Here is a 17,845-nt window from a genome sequence, read left to right on the forward strand (position 1 = left end):
TCCCAAATTTTATTATATTTCGTTGAGCATCCTCTATGCATATACAATACTTTTTCAAATGGTAAAATCTGATTTACAGCTCTTATCCAGTTCTTAACAGCAGGGGGCTTCACTTGAATCCACTTAACTGTGATTGTTTTCCTTGCCATAAACAGCGTTTCTCTAAGCATTATCTTGTGATATCTAGACCATGTTATTTCATCTAATATACCCAGCAAACAGGTTTCTGGGGTCAAAGGTACAGGCATATTCAGGACAGAGGATAATATTTGAATTATTTCCTGCCAGAATCTTGATATCACTGGACAAAACCACATGATATGTATAAAGTCTGCCCGCTTAGCACTGCATCTCAAACATTTAGGAGATGCAATGCTTTGCATTGCATAAAGTCTACTTGGAGAGAGATATGATTGATGTAGCATATATAATTGTATTAACCTATTGTTTGCTGCTGGCGATACATATAAATGGGATGAACAGGCTTCTTTCCAATCTTCGTCAGTTAAATTGGGAATTATTTCCTGCCATTTTGTTCTTATTGCCAAGGGATTCATTCCTGAATTAACCCTGGCTAAATGTGCATATATTTTAGAGATTAATCCTTTAGGGCCCTGGGACCTAAGGATACCAATCATTGGATATCTAGAGATCCCAGGTCCCAAAACTCCAAATTGCGCTTGTAACGCATGTCGCAACTGTAGGTATCTATATAATGAGGTATGTGGTATATCATATTTCATTTGTATATCTGAAAAAGAGTACACATGTGTTATGTCATATACGTCTGCAAGGACGGATATCCCTTTTTGTTCCCAGAACTGATACTCTACCAATTGTTTCAGTTGATTAAACATTGGGTTTCACCATAGTGGGAGATCCATGTTTATTTGTGTGTTTCCCTCTGTACGTTTTGCCTCTCTCCATATTGTACGAGCTAATGTTAACATTGGTATTTGCTTATATTTTAATTTATTCAAAGGTGCTTCTAGGGCAATAAGTAAATTATCGATTTGTAAAACATGAGCCAGGTGTGATTCTACCATCTGTAGTGTTTCTGGTACTATCCATCCTGTGAGATGTTTAAGTTGTCCAGCGAGATAGTATCTGTATATATTAGGAAGTGCCCTACCTGCTTCTGTTTTAGCTCTCTGAAGTGTGGTTAACCTTATTCTATTTCTACCCTTTCCCCAAATAAATGGGGTAAATAGGGCATATATTTTTTTTAAAATAGTTTTAGGGACTATAAACGACATATGTGAAAAAATGTATAAACATTTCGGTAATAGGACCATCTTGATTAAATTTATTCTCCCTGCAACTGAAAGTGGTAATTTAGCCCAAGTAGCTAATTTAGTTTTAATTGTTGTCATGAGTGGATTAAGGTTAGCCTGTAAAGCTGCTTGTGGTAATCTTGTAATATTTATTCCCAGGTATTTGAAAGAGGATACTACCTTTAATAAACTTGAATCCTTGCTTAGTGTGAGTAGTTATGGTTGCAATGGCATAAGGGAGGATTTTTGCCAATTAATTTTAAGGCCTGAATAAGAACCAAATAGTTCTATTATATGCATAGCTGCTTCCAATGATCCATGTGCATCATTTAAATATAAAACAAGATCATCAGCATATAATCCCACTATATCTATCCTTTCTGCCAATGTAATGCCCCGTACAGAAGGGGTTTGCCGAAGTCGAAGTGCCAAAGATTCAATAGCTACTGAAAATAAGAGTGGTGATAGAGGGCATCCCTGCCGGGTGCCTCTATATAATTGTATGGCCTTGGTTAAAAAGCCATTTGCCAACAGCTGAGAAGTTGGATTTAGATACATTATTTCCACCCAAGTACAAAATTTCTCCCCAAATCCAAATGCCCTAAACACTGCCTGCAAAAAGGGCCATTCAATAGAATCAAAAGCCTTTGCTGTATCAAGAGAGACCAAGACACTTGAGTCTGGTAGTTGATCTCTAAGCTGAGCTATAAGTTGTGTTCTTCGAAGATTTATAGATGTGGATTTTCCTGGCATAAATCCAGTTTGATCTGGATGTATAATATTAAGTATTACATTGTTTAATCTATGGGCCAAAATGTTTGCTAGAATTTTGTAGTCTGTATTTAATAATGATATGGGTCGGTATGAAGCACAATCTGTTAAATTTTTATCTGGTTTTGGATTTAGTACTACTGTAGCTAAATACATGGATTCAGGAAGTCTTTTTACCCTGAAAGCTGCATCAAATACTTGAACTAGCACTGGGGCAAGAATATCCACGTATTTACTATATACTTCTAACGGAAGTCCGTCTGGTCCTGAAGCCTTTCCTATTGCTAGACTTGTTATTGCTCTTCTTACTTCTTCCTCGCTTGGATTTTCCTCTAATGATTTATCCTGCTCGGTCGTTAAGGCTGGAAAGTGTATTTCACTCAGATAAGTTGAAATTTCATCTGCATTATACGTAAGAGACGTGGCATACATATCAGTATAAAACGTGTGAAAGCATGACATAATACCAGCCACATCCCTTACGCATTCCCCGTCAGGGCGCTGTATATTAGTTATAACTAAACTTGTACTTTGTTGCTTAGCCATATGTGCTAAAAGACGACTTGAAGTATTCCCTTGTTCAAAGTACTTCTGTTGATATTGAAATTGTTTGTATTTAGCTATTGCTGCTATATGTGTAGTATATTTTCTTACTGTCATTTCCCATTTTTCCCCTATTTATTTCAGTTGGTGTTTTAAAAAACGCAGCTTCTGTATCTCTACATTGCTCTTCTAGATCTTCCGTTTCCTGCCTGGTGGCTCTTTTAATATATGATACTGTTGATCTAAGTGCCCCCCGTAGATATGCTTTCAAGGTATCCCAAAAGATCAAATCTCTTTGGGATCGGAAAGGTCATTTTTAATAACATTCAATTACAATACGATTTGTGTCACAATTGTATACGCTATATTATTTTTTCTTTATATGCTGATTTTTTCCACACGAAAGTGGAATTACCTTTTAAGCAATCTACAGTCCATGAGTCTGAACGGCCACCAGATTTCAGCTAGTTGTGAAGTTGAAACAGGGCAATAGATTGACAAATTCAATATAGTTTATTGGAAGTTCAAATTAAAAAAGTTTGGAAAAAACGAAGGCAATTATATCTAAAGCAATCAGATATTTCCATTTCCAGGTTCTGTCGGTATAGTCTTGATCCCATCATTTGGCAAGTGATTGAAACCACATTTCTATGTCCTTAATTACTTTGCAATTTTGTCAAAAAAATGTAATTAAAAGTTTGATTGCTCAAATACAACCCCAATTCCAAAAAAGTTGGAATACATAAAAAACAGAATGCAATCATTTGCAAATCTCTTAAACCCATATTTGATTCACAATAGGAAATAGAGAAAATATATTACATTTTTACAGAGAAAATGTACCATTTTAGGAAAAAATAAGGTAATTTTGAAATTGATGGCAGGAACATGTCTCAGAAAAGTTGGGACTGGGCCACTTTTACAAGAGTGTAGCATCCCCTCTTCTTTTAGCACTCTATAAACCTCTGGGAACTAAGGAGACCGGTTGCTGGATTTTTGGGAGCAGAATGTTGTCCCATTCTGGCCTGATTAAGGATTCTAAATACTCAATAGTCCTTGGTCTTCTTTGTCATATTTTTCATTTCAAGATGCGCCAAATATTTTCAAGTTTCAGTTAAGCACCTGGACTCTTCTAATACAAACCATTCTGTCATAGATGCAGTATGTGGTTCAGCTGATAAATGCAAGTCCTTCCCTGAAAAAGTTGTCAACTGGATGAAGGCTCTGGATGCTGCTCTAAAACCTGGATCTATCTTTCAGCATTGATGGTGCAAGCTACCCATACCGTACACATTAATGCCCCCGCGTACCATTAGCGATGCAGGCTTTTAAACTGGGCACTGATAACAAGCCAGAAGGTCCCTTCTCCCTTTAGTCCAGAGGACGTAACGCCCATGGTTTCCAAAAAGAATAAAGATAGAAAGATGAGACAGCGCTTCTATCTTTATTGCCTTGTCCTGATTGGATAATTAGAGGTAGCTGCTCAGTTACTAGTATACATTCTTTATCTAAAGCACAGGTGTTTTCTTTTTTTTTTTTTCGTGGCGAAGGTATTTTTGCGGTCTATAGTTTGCCAAAAAGAATGTCAAATTTTGATTCATCTGATCAAAGAACAGTTTTCCACTTTGCAACAGACCATTTTAAATGAACATTGGTCCACAGAAGATGGCGGTGTTTCTGCATTGTGTTCAGATACTTCTTCTTCTTTGCCTAAACCCCATGAACCCCTTCATGCCTAAGCTTTTTGTTGCCTACAAGTTAAAATCTATATTTTCTCCTTCCTAGAAAATTATTTAGAGCCCCCAAACATTATATATATTTTTTTAGCAGAGACACTAGAGAATAAATTGGCAATCATTGCAATATTTTATGTCACACAGTATTTGCGCAGTGGTCTTTTAAACGCATTTTTTTTGTGGAAAAAATACACTTTCGTGAATAAAAAAAACAAAAAAAAACAGTAAAGTTAGCGGAGACGGAGCTGTCATCCGCCTGCTCAGCGGGGATCAGCTGATCGATCCTCGCTGAGCAAAACAGGCTCCATCGTGCGCACTGCCCATGTGAAAGGACCCTTATAGGCAGTGACAGGTGCTCTTTTTGGAGGGATCTAAAAGACCCAAATCCCTCCTTTGCCCTTAAAAGCATTCAAAATGCCAAGTTTAGCTGTTTTGAATACTGTAATTTTTCTAAATTTGGCGTTAAGTCTTCTGTAAACCGGAAGTGATGTTACGACATGGCTTCCGGGTTACTGGATCCGAGACCTGATCGAAGCCGATCCCGGCTTTGTTAGGGTACCTGACCATCCGACGGACATGCCGGCTGGTCGCTCGTGCCTCCCAGTGGGACGGTAGAGCCTTGGCGAGCTGCGGAGTGTGGCAGCAGGGGGGCGGCCCCTCCCGCTGCTTGGGATAAAAGCCAAGGGGCTTTTTAGCCGCATCGGTTGTTATCCCAAGAAAGCCAACAGCGGGCTCTAAAAAATGGTACCGGGGTGATGTCTGCAGCTGCAGGCATCACCCAGGTACAACCCCTTCAAGCTCAGGCCTCATATTTTTGTACGGTTGGCGTAAAGGGGTTGACTTGCATTTTTGTATGGCACAGCAAACTGTGTTCACAGACCATCACAGAATTATGCCTGTTTTTATTGCAGGACTCAGAAGATCATGGGCATCCAATATTGCGTTTTGGCCTTGTTCCTCACGCACAAAGATTTTCCCAGATTCTCTGAACCTTATTTTATGTATATTTAAAGTCTTTGTAATTTTATATTGAGGAAAATTATTCCGAAATTGTTCGACAATTTTTAGATACAGCTTTTCACATATTGTTGAACCTCTGCCCACCTTTACTTCCTAGACACTCTGACCCTAACTGACTATAATTAGTTGCAAAATGTTCTTCCAGCTCTTCCTTGTTAGTAGTAATTTCTTTGCCAGCTTTTTGTTGCCCTGTCCCAACATGTTGATACATGTTTCTACCATCAATTTCAAAATTACTTTATTTTTTTTTCTTAAAATTATACATTTTTTCAATTTAAACATTTGATATGTTTTCTATTTTCTTTTGTGGCTAAAATATGAGTTTGAGATTTGCAAATCATTGCATTCTGTTTTTATGTAGCTTTTACATTGCGCCCCAACTTTTTTTGAAATTGGGGTTTTATTTTTTCACTACACATCAAGGCAACGTGTTTGGCGTGAACTGAAGGAATAGGACAAAAGACTGCCTGGTGCCCGAGGACGACATCAGTGCGTGACAAAACGCATCGGGTGGAGCGACGCGCTGACCTCACCGCGCTTTGTATATCCCGGAAGGACGGGCTGCTACACAGAGCCGGCTGGCTTATAAACCATTAATGTGAATTTTAAAGTGCTTTGTTGTAAGTGCAGTCTTTTTTATCATAAAAAACAAGGGTTTTCGTGGAGGAGACCAATTGCAAATTATCAGAGCACCAACTGTGGGACTTTTAAGGTGCTTCTTCAAGGAAACACAGGAATTATTTGGATTAGTAAACAGATAAGAATGTAATAAGTACAGTGAAACATCAATATATACAAAGATATAACATTGCAACATTCCCCATCAAAAATCTTAGCGTGAACTGAAGGAATGGGACAAAAAGCTGAGTGCCCCAGGACGACGTCAGTGTGTGACAAAACGCATAGAGTCGAGCGACATGCTGACGTCATCGCGCTTTGTATATCCCGGAAGGATGGGCTGCTACACAGAGCGGGCCGGCTTATATACCATTAACGCAAATTTTAAAGTGCTTTGTTGTAAGTGCAGTCTTTTTTATCATAAAAAAAACAAGGGTTTTCGTGGATGAGACCAATTGCAAATTATCAGAGCACCAACTGTGGGACTTTTAAGGTGCTTCTTCAAGGAAACGCAGGAATTATTTGGACTAGTAAACAGATAAGAATGTAATAAGTTCAGTGAAACATCAATATATACAGAGATATAACATTACAACATTCCCCATCAAAAATCTCAGAAAACCCACAAAAATAAGGGTTTCCATACCTGTGGCATGGAGCGGGGGGGGGGGGGGCGGACTGTTGGGCGACGTATTGTTGAGTAATAATAATAAATTGAAGGAGTTTATGCTATGGTGAGTTTATATCTTTTTTTTGGGGATCTTCTATGATCAAGTCTTGAGGGCAGACTTCTTTATTTTAACCTTAAGCTCCCCTGGATTAATAGAGGCCCTGGCTGGGTTCTGAGCCGCAAGTGATATTGACCTAAGGTAACAAGAGGTCCCTGCAAGTTGGTAAGCAGGCACTCTTTAAGGTGGAGGTGTCATTTAAAGATCACGCACTTTTCTCGTGATGGATGGTGTGCTTATCATTTGAAGGACTTTATTTCATCATAATTTGAACTTTGTATTTTTAAATGTATTTTTATTTTTACATTTGTATTTTCACACTTCCACATTCTTTACCCTATTTTCTTATCATAATTTAGCGCAACTTTATTAAGGTTTGTAATTGTTACTGTGTATATCTTACAGGGGAGTTGTAGTTCCTTAGGTAGAGGACAAAAGACTTGTCTGTGCGATTGGACTGCCTTGGGAAATGCTGCCCAACTCAGCCCAACAGGGCTAGTGTGAATGAACCCCCATAGCTTCTAAAAATTCAAATGTACCTCTAGGCCAGTGTCGGTGAACCTTGGCACCCCAGATGTTTTGGAACTACTTTTCCCATGATGCTCATGCACTCTGCAGTGTAGTTGAGCACCATTGAGAAATGTAGTTCCCAAACATCTGGGATGCCAAGGTTCACCGTCACTGGCCTAGGCTAAACCTTTTTTGGATAGAGTGGTGACATGAACTGCTATCAGGTTTTTATTGCTTGGATCAAAATACTGAAACTATCGGGATTCATTATACACTAACTTTATTTTGCTGTCATCCAGTGGTAGAGTGACAGAATAATCATAGAGAATCAAAATTTTTGGGTTGGCAGCTTCTGCACCATACACTTCTGTGGTACCCTTGGGTTGTGGTAATATAGATAAAAACAGAGAGCGCACTGGCCTAGTGCATTAACCAACATCCATGTTGGGTAATGCACTAGGCCAGTGCGCCCTCTGTTTTTATCTATTTTCCTCAGTGTTCTGAGGACAACCCCAGTCCTAGAGGGCAGTAAAGCTGTGCAGTTATATCCACTTGCAACCACTAAGTCCTCTTCTGATTTGTACCATCACACCAATGCACAGGAGCAGGGGAGGGCTGGCAGCCTTAAGCCTGGGGGGCAAGTCAGGTCAAGTGGCCCGTTGAACTACCGAATCAACTCACCATCCATGCCCAGCTTTTTAGTGGGACTGCGACATTGCGACGGACAAATCTGACACAAAGTGACACTTTTTGGGGACCAGTGACACTAATACAGTGATCAGTGCTAAAAAATGCACTGCTACTGTATAAATGACAATGGCAGGAAAGGGGTTAACACTAGGGGTGATCAAGGGGTTAAGTTTGCTCCTAGGGAATGCTTTCTTTCTGTGTGGGGGATGGATGTACTAGAAAAAATAAAAAGATCTGTGTTTCAGCTCAGCTGAAACACAGATCTCCATCTTCCTGTGACAGAACAGCCGTCTGCCTTGTTTACAAAGGCAGACCGCCGTTCTGTCATTCTCCTGCATGATCGCAGGTGACCTGCTGATTGACTCCCGCTGTGTCGCGTCCCCTAGAACCCGTGCACAAAATCACGCATCGGTATGTGATTTTGCACAGCCAGGCCGCCCTGCCACACTATATATGCGGTGGGCGGTCTGGAAGTGGTTAAGCTGGATGAATGGGTCCTGTAGTCCTGCACTAGTTGGGGGATCGGGGGTGGGTGACACATGCTGAGCTCTGAGGGGCTTATGCTGGGACCTGTAGTCCTTCACTTTTACATCCATAAAAAAGAAAAGGACTGCAAGTCCCAGCATGAACTTTGGCTGAGATCTACACATGTGACCTTCTCCTTTGCGGCCAGCTTACGCTCCCATGACACAAGGGAGAGCCCTAGGGGACCTCAGGGACCCAATACCTTTAAAGAGGTTGTAAACCCATGAAACTATTTTTTTTTTTTTTTGCTGCAACCTGAAAGAGAAACCCATAATGAGCTAGTATGTATCGCATACTACCTCATTATGAAATACTTACCTTAGAACGAACCCCCGGTTACCTGTATGACGGGCGACATGTCCAGTCACCCGTCTTCCGGGATTGCGGCATCCGGCCATCTGATTGGCCAGAGCCGCGGGAGCCGACAGTCACAGCACCGGACTCTGAAGGAACGGCACCGGACTCTGAAAAGATGGCACCAGCGGCCGTTCCTTCAGAGCGCATGCGCCAGTGACGTCACTGGCTGCATGTCAGGTAATTATCTCTTTAAAGAGGAAGTAAACCCTCCTCTGACACTTTTACCTATAGGTAAGCCTTTATTAAGGCTTACCTATAGGTAGTGTAAATATCTCCTAAAAATGCACCGTTTAGGAGATATTTACCTTACATGCAGCCAGTGACGTTACTGGCGCATGCGCTCTGAAGGACCGGCCGCTGGTGCCATTTCTTCAGAGTCCGGTGACGTCACCACGGCTCCGGCCAATCAGATGGCCGGATGCCGCGATCCTGGAAGACAGGCGACTGGACATGTCGCCCGTCATCCAGCTAAGCGGGCGGCACGGCGGGGGCTCATTCTAAGGTAAGTATTTCATAATGAGCTAGTATGCGATGCATACTAGCTCATTATGTCTCTCTTGCAGGGTCAAAAAGAAAAAAAAAAAAAAAGGGTTTACAACCTCTTTAACTGGACTGTATACAGCATGTATATTGATGTATAGCTGCTCCTGGCTCTAAATACTTGTCTCATACCTGTATAATACAGGTATGAGACAGGTATATAGTGCCAGGAACAGCTATACATCAATATACAGGCTGTATACAGTGCCAGGGGGAAAGTACAGGGAAAAAATGTCCACATCATGTCACTTTTTTTTTTGGTCACTCACTGGCTGCTCTTCTCCGAGTGACAGTGCCAGGGGGAAAGTACAGGGAATTAAAAATGTCCACATGTCACTTTTTTTTTTGTCACTCACTGGCTGCCGCTGCTCTTCTCCGAGTCCCGACCACCTCACAGACACTGTCCACCGCACCGCAGCAGGTAACTTCACTAGAATCAATCTGGATTGCCCCTGACCCGCTGTTGCCCGTTGCAGACTTGCATTTTCCTAGGCCAGGCCAGCCACCTCTTCTGCATCGGCCCCACGTTGATGGGATGGAGGGAGGAGCCGAAGGTGGGAGGGGCCGGGCGGCTGGGGCCAGTGATCGGCGCGGAGGACGGCCGACGGCTTTGCATGATGGGTCTCCTCTCCTCTCTGCTCTGGAGACCGCTACGTCACTGGTTGCTAGACGCTAAGCGGCCGGTGATCTAGCAACCAGGTCTCCAGGGCAGGGCCATGGCAGGAAGTGACAGCGTGTCTGTGACTGTGACTCACTGACTAGCGACATACCATACCGATGGACGGCGGGACTGACCCCAAACTGAGCGGCCTTTTCTGAGGGGGATTAGACCGGCCCGGGGGGAAATTGCCACCTTGCCCCCCAGGCCAGCCCGCCTCTGCACAGGAGAATATAGTTGCTGTTGTGGTCGGAATGACTGAGTTAGGAAGTTGAAGCTCCACACTGTAATTTTCAAGTCCTAGCACAAGATTATTCCACTGAAATGTTTATCAAGCCATCATGTTTTGGGGACTGTACCAATTTTATTAGTAGTTAACAATTAAAAACAAATTATTGTTTGTAACCCACTAGCTCAAACGCTTTATCCACTTGACTGCTGGAAGGTTTGAACCCCTTCATGACCAGGGCATTTTTTGCTATTCAGCAGTGCGCTACTTTAACTGGCAATTGCTTGGTCATGCAACACTGTACCCATATTAAATTTATTTTATTTTTTCACAAAAATAGAGCTTTCACTTATTGGTATTTTACTAACACTGGGTTTTATATTTTTTGATAATATAAATGAAGAAATACCAAAAACTTTGAAAAAAAAAAAACAAGCTTTCTTAGTTTCTGTTATACATTTTTTTAAACAATCTTTAGTTCAAATTGTAACCTGCTACGTTTCTTTGGTAAAAATAACCCAAATCAGTGTACATTATTTGTATGAAAGTTATAGAGTACTGATGGCCTATCTCATTATTTGAGGCCCTAAAATACCAGGACAGTACAAATACCTACCAAAATTACCTCTTTTTGGAAAGTAGATAGTACAAGGTATTTTTTAAGTGGCATGGTGAGTTTTTTGAAGTTGTAATTTTTTTGTCACAGTTTTTTGGAGAATGAAAAAATATTTTTTTTTTTTTTTTTAAATGTACTGTTATCAGTGAAGTACAGCATCATCATATAACTGGTGTGGCGGTGATCAGGGATACTGACTGGTGACAGTATGAAAAAATAAATAAATACATTTACATTTAAATCATTTTTTTTATTTAATTTTTTTTACATACTGTCATCATAGTAGTTCAGTGTCACTATAATGACTACTCTAAATTATAAACAATTATTTATTCCGAATGATTTAGAATAAGACAATTTAGCTTTAATGACACATCCTAGCCCTGATGAAGGGGGCAGAGCAACAGTTCCCCAAACATGTTGCCTTTATAAATGTTATATCAGTGGAATAAACTTGTGTTTGGAATTTAAAATTACAGTGTGGTGCTTCAGTTTTCTAACTCAGGTTTTTACTGCTGTCTGTGTCCCCACTGGGGATATTTTACCCTTTCTTTTTTTCCTGCTGACTATTCTCACTGGGAAAAGATATAATAGGGTACACATTCCTCATATTTTGTGCCCTACAGGACCCTGCTGTATACGTACAATCAGAATTTCTAAGTGCATTATATCTGAGATATTGTTTCTGTAGTATAATTCTTTTTTTTATGTGTGTAAATGATATACCTATTTATTTTACAGGATGTTTGAGGCCATTGGTTCTTCCTCACAGTTATGTCAATATCTCGGACTTTGACTCTTCCTTTCCTGTGGGGCGAGTGGTGTCTTACCAGTGTTTTCCCGGGTACAAGCTGGAGGGGGCAGAGTATCTGGAGTGCATGTACAACCTGATATGGTCCGACGAACCTCCTAGGTGCCTTGATGTGGAAGGTAACCATTTCTTGTCTTTCAGTTTTGTGAAATAAAAAATAAATTGTTTAAATTTCCAGTATGCCTAAAACTAAAACAAAATGATTTATGCAGAATTTTGCCATAGGGTCCCATGGTTTATATCTATAATATCACCTGACTGACAGGTTAAGTGGTTTCTAGACTAGTGCTGGAGCTTGGCTAAGGCTATAAGCTTCCTCAGGGGAGGGAACTAATGTAAAAACTTCTGAAAAGCTGACATCATTTGTCAGTGTAAATATGGAAAAGAAGTACATAAAGCCAAGTCTGTGAATAATGAATAAAAGCTTCCAGAGCAGAAAGTGCCCGGGGGTCATCACCCATCATCCCAATGAGCCTAAAGGTATTTGGGGATTGTAGCGGAATGGACACTGAGAGTGTGGTTTGGATTGCTTCAAGGGGCACAGAGGGACCAGGAACCCCAGTTGGGTCTGCACTGATCCGACTTGCTGTACAACCACACTGGACTCGGCCTTTCATGTAACCCGGTTATCCTGGGTTCTTTATGTGTGGTTTGTGTTGAAAGAGTGAGGGGCTCTTTCACTTGGGACAATCATATTTCTGAACAGTGTTCCTCAGGAAATATATAAAGATGAACGGTTTGACTTTTCAGACTGCTAGAATATTGCAGGAGTGTCTCATAGACCCTTGCTGATAGTGAGATGGGGTAGGGTTTGTTATTGTTAAGTGCCTGTATTCCATTGTTCTATGGTTTGTCTGCCTTAAATCAACTTATTATGGGATGTATATGTGTATGTAGATTGGCTGCGGAGGGGAGGGGGGATTATCCCACAGTGTATATCTCTTTGTGCCTGTTTCAATAAACAGTTCATTCTAGTTGACTCCCAGAACTGTGTTACGGGGGGGGATTTTGCCATGGATATTTTAGTACTTCCTCAGCTTCAAGGATTATACAGCGGAGATACCTAGGCTGGGTATGGGAGCTCCGTTACAGGGATGTTTGTTAAACTATACATGAGAACTCAGTCTTGCTGGTTCCGTTTAAAATGCAACATTTTATCCAGCCATTTCCTAAAAGCTGAACTTCTGATACAAAAATACAACAGTGAATGCCATATTAGTTAATGTGATTGTAAAGTCATTTTCTTTATTAAAATAACAAACATGTCATACTTACCTGCTCTGTGCAATGGTATTGCATAAGGCAGCTCCAAACCTCCTCTTCTGGGGTCACCTGCTGGCAATCTTGACTTCACCTTATCTGAGTGTGCCTTGCTGTGGGGGTACATCTGTAGGCTCGCTCCATAGTCCCACCCCCACTACCTCCACACACAATTTGATTGACAGTAGCAGAAACTAGGGATGCACCAATACCGTTTACCAATACTTTTTCAAATATTCGCCGATACCAATTACCGATACCCCCCGCAACTGTTTTGTATACACTTCAGATGTCAGCAATGATACAAAACATTAAAAGGTTATTTACAAATTAATTTTTATTTTTTTTATATTTTGCAGGTTTTTTTTTTTCAATGTAAAATGTGTAAAATAATAACACACAAAGCAAACAAAAAAAAAGTTTTATTTATTAATAGTTGTTGAAATAGAAGTGAACAAAAAAAATCAGCAGGAAAATAATAATTAACCACTTTACTACCAGTCACGTAACCTCTACGTCGGCTGACTTTGAGTGGTTATACCGGGATGATGCCTCTAGCTAGAGGCATCATCCCGGTACCGTTGTTTGAAGCCGACGGTCGGCTTTCCGTCGGTAACGATCGATGCGGCTCGGGAGCTGCTCGATCGTTACCCGGGGGGGCGGGAGGGGACGTCCCCCCCCTCCCGCCGCCTTCCGCGGCTTTGCTCGGGGCTACCGTCCCACCGGGAGCCCCGAGCACCCAGCCGGCACGTCCGCCGGCTGGATGGAGTCCCGATGAATGCCGGAAACGGCATCGATCGGGTCTCCGATGAAGTAACCCGGAGGCGGCGTCCATGACGTCACGTCCGGGTTACTGTGCTGCAAAAGGCGGCAGATTTGAAAAACGGCTGTATGCAAAAATGCCGTTTTCGGCGTTTTGCATACAGGGAAGTGTAGTGGAAGGGTCTAGGGTCTTTTAGACCCTCGATCCCTCCATAAAGTGTACCTGTCACGACATATTGCTGTCACCAGGGATGTTTACATTGCTTGTGACAGCAATAAAAGTGATCAGATTTTTTTTTTTTTTTAAAAACCTGTAATAAAGTTTAAAAAAAAAGAAAAAATAAATAGGAAAAAAAAAAAATAAAAAATTTAGCCGTCCCCGTCACCGTTAGCTCGCGCACAAAAAAAAACGTATACGCAAGTCGAGCCGCAAATGAAATCGCTGTTCAAACCACACATGTGAGGTATCGCCGCGATCGCCAGAGCGTGGGCAATAATTAAAAAAAAAGAGCTACACTCTAACTCTAAACTGGTAACCGTTAAATAAATTTAAAGCGTCGCAGATTGAGATCTCTATTGACCGTAGTTTGTCGCCATCCCACGGGGGGGCGCAATTTTAAACCGTAACATGTTTGGTATCTATTTACTCGGCGTGACATCATCTTTCACAATATACAAAAAAAATGGGCTAACTTTACTGTTTAGTATTTTTTAAATGCAGTGAAATGTGATTTTTCAAATTTTTTCCAAAAAAATGGCGTTTTAAAGACCGCTGCGCAAATACCGCGTGACAAAAAATTTTGCAATGACCGACATTTTATTCTCCAGAGTCTTTGCTAAAAAAATATATATAATGTTTGGGGGTTCTAAGTAGTTTTCTAGGAAAAAATACTGGTTTTAACTTGTGAACAAAAAGTGTCCGAAATAGGGCTGGGGCTAAAGTGGTTAAATGGAAGAGAATAAGTGTCAGTAGTCTGTAAGGGCTCTTTCACACGGGCGTTCCTTTTTTTTTTGCCCGATCAGGTCCTGTTTTTTTTTTTTTGTAACGGACACGGATGACACTTGTGTCATCCGGTCCGTATGTCCGTTTTTCATCCCAACCGTTTGCGGATGAAAAACTGACATAATGCATGTCTATGTAAATACGGATGTCTGCGGATGACACCACTGACATCCATTTTTGCTTCCGTTCCGTTTTTTGAAAGGAAGAAAAAATAGGGTTCTCTTCCGTTCAAAAAAACTGAACTGAACTGAACTGAACTGACAAAAAATGGATGCCAGAGGATGATCATCCGATGACATCCGTATTTACATAGAGATACATTATGTCCGTTTTTCATCCGCAAACGGATGGGATGAAAAATGGACATACGGAACGCCCGTGTGAAAGAGCCCTAATAGTGAAGACTTTGTAGATCGCCAACTCAGAGTTCCCCAGGGTGTGGTGTTTAAGCTCCAGCCTGCTTCTTTACCAAAGCCCCTGATGGTGGGAAAGGACTTGCAGCAAGCTGGAACCAGGTCACGGCCCCCAGGTATACCCAGCTAAGGATGCTGAGACCAAAACATGTGCAAGTACAAGCAGCAGGGGACAACAGGAAATCCAGGAAACAGGCCAAGGTCAGGGCGGGCAGTGAACAAGCATAGACGGTAAATGAAGCCGGGGTTGGTACATGGGTAGTCTCATACAGGATACACAAGAGACAAGCAAATAGTAGCTCAGAGAACTGTGAAGTTACTCAGGCAAGGAGCATTGCACTGAACATGTGTATATACAGTATAGGGAAGCAAACAAGGTGGTGACCCAGGAAGTAATAGAAGGGAAAAGCGTATAAACTCACAGTGGAGTAGGCGACGCCCTAAGGTGAACAGAGAAGCCAAACACTGCATGTGAAATGGAGTCACAGATCTGCAGCAAGGAGGTAAGAATTTCACAACAGAAATCTGCAGGCTAGATCATGACAATAAGGAGTTAATTAAGACTGATTAGAGTAAATTAGGGTTAATAAAGGGTTAAACAGAGGAACATTTAATAAAAAAACACAAAAAAAGTTTTTTTACTTGGCAGGTTGCTTTAAATTCACTTCGTCTGCATATCAAAGTTCATTACTTTTATCTGTTGATGAAGAAACTGAAAGATATCAAAATAAACAATGTTTCTTTTTATCTTAGTGTTTCAGCACTGAGCAATGTTGTTGATAAACATTGCCCAGCTGCTTCTTTTTTTTAGACATCTCTTATTGCCAACCTTATTTAACACTTCAGCTCTCAACAGTGAAAGCTAAATGAGTCATTGGTTGTTAAGGACGCGACAGCCCCGCTCCTTAACAACCGATAATTGACAGCTTTTTTTTTTAACATTTCAGCTGTTAGTGGTGAAGCCCGCTGACACCTAAAAGAACCAAGCTTGAAAGTATCAGGTATCGATGCATTTTCATGAGTACTGATACTCCTGCAAATGCTTAGCATCAGCATTGATACTGGTAACGGTATCAGTGTAACTCCAGCAGGAACCCATGGCTCTCGCTACTGCATCTGTGTCCCATGAGAAGAGGAACACAGTCCAGTGCCACTGCAGATGGGCACAGGGCTGGATCGAGATAGGACTCAGGTAAGTGTAAAGGGAGGTGAGGGGGTGATTTTTTTACCCTAAAGCAGGGAATGCAATAAGGTAAAAAATGTCCTGGCTTTTAGAACCACTTTAAGACATCATTAAGAGCTGGTTCACACTTCAATTGCACAGAAACGCAGGCCCCATTTCCGTGTACTGCGATTTTGCAGCCCGTTCGTTTGCATGTACTACTTTTCAAAACTGTGCTGCACCAAATCGCATGGTACTGCAGTTCCATGCAATCAGGTGCTAACAAACATGCTACGTTTGTGATCTGCATTTGGGGTGCCATGAACATTACCATGACACTAGCAGCAGATCACAAAGGCAATGCGCTTTGAGCGTGCTTTTCCTGCACCACGTTTTGGTATGAACCTGCCCTAAATGCGCACCACGTTTTGGGTGAACCGGCCCTGACTGTATTGATATCAGTCTCTGTTTATCCTCTATACAGAAACAGTCAGATTTAGAGCGGTTGGCTACACTAGTGACCAGTAAGGTGTGCTACTTGCACATCTGCTGAAATTAAGCTATTGATAGTGGAATGAATTATCAGCACTCTGCTGCTCCTATACTGTCCAATCATAGACTGGGGTGGGGAGCTGACCAAGCTGTATTGCTCAACTTCTGTATAGAAAAGCCAGGTCGCCAGAGTGTGGTGCAGTGACAGGCTTGTATAAATCTCAGGACTGGATGGATAGAAATACAAATCCTTTGGCAGGTAAAACAGCTTCTTTATATGCTTTTCATCTGCATATTTAGCCGTTTCCTATAATTAAAAAATACCTAACACGAGGCCATTTGCAGCTTAGAGTAACTGGCCTCATAACCTGGTCTTTATATAATATCTACGCCACGTATACCGATCATGATGTTATAATGTTGGGGTGGGCACAAACACATTACTGGGCTTTCACTGAACACTGGCTTTTTGTTTTGAAACCAGACAAATTTTGTTTTTTTAACAAATTGGTTTTATAAAAAAAACACATTTGTTAAAAAGGTTATATTTTAAAATATCACAAATTATAGAAAAGTATTCAGTGCCACTGGATGTCTGGGTTGTTGTTTTTTAATACCAATTTTTTTTGTAAATTAAACTTTATGCCAGCACTTTAATAAATGTTTGCATTTTACACCGTTGAAGGTCCTCATTTACAACTTTTCTCTTCGAGTACTTCTATGTGGAGATCTCTATAACTGCAATTTTGTAAGTATTCAGTTCCGCCTGGAGTTTGGTAATGAATGTCATCTTCATTTAATGTACAACTAATGGATTTTTGAAGAGCGTGAAAGGTTTGGTAATAGCTTGTTACAAATAAATGTGACATTTGGATTTTAGCACCTGTGCTGAAAGGATCAACACTCCCCAGATGACAATATCAGACGGTTCAGACCTAACCTGAAATATGTCATGCCTGTCAGTGTGACTTAAAGCGGAGTTCCACCCTGAAAAACATTTTTTAGATAAAAATACCCCCGGGACAGTCAGGGCTAGTGCGTTTCAGCAATCATAGCCTCTGAACTGTCCCCGGTTTCACTTACCTTTTAGAAGAAATACTTACCTTGAAAATGTCTTGTCCAGCGCT

General features: G+C 41.1%; 1 protein-coding gene across 2 annotated transcripts in view; it reads left to right on the forward strand.

Moving 5' to 3' along the window:
- SUSD4 (sushi domain containing 4) overlaps positions 1-17,845 on the forward strand; it is a 263,120-nt gene that overhangs the window by 181,455 nt on the left and 63,820 nt on the right. For both annotated transcript variants that reach the window (XM_082251802.1, XM_082251803.1), the window contains exon 5: positions 11,557-11,745. In XM_082251802.1, the coding sequence (XP_082107928.1) occupies positions 11,557-11,745 (189 nt within the window). The remainder of the gene's footprint in view (positions 1-11,556; positions 11,746-17,845) is intronic.

Source organism: Pelophylax lessonae (genome assembly GCF_965119305.1).
Source record: "Pelophylax lessonae genome assembly, chromosome: 3".
In the NCBI taxonomy this organism is placed as follows: domain Eukaryota; kingdom Metazoa; phylum Chordata; class Amphibia; order Anura; family Ranidae; genus Pelophylax; species Pelophylax lessonae.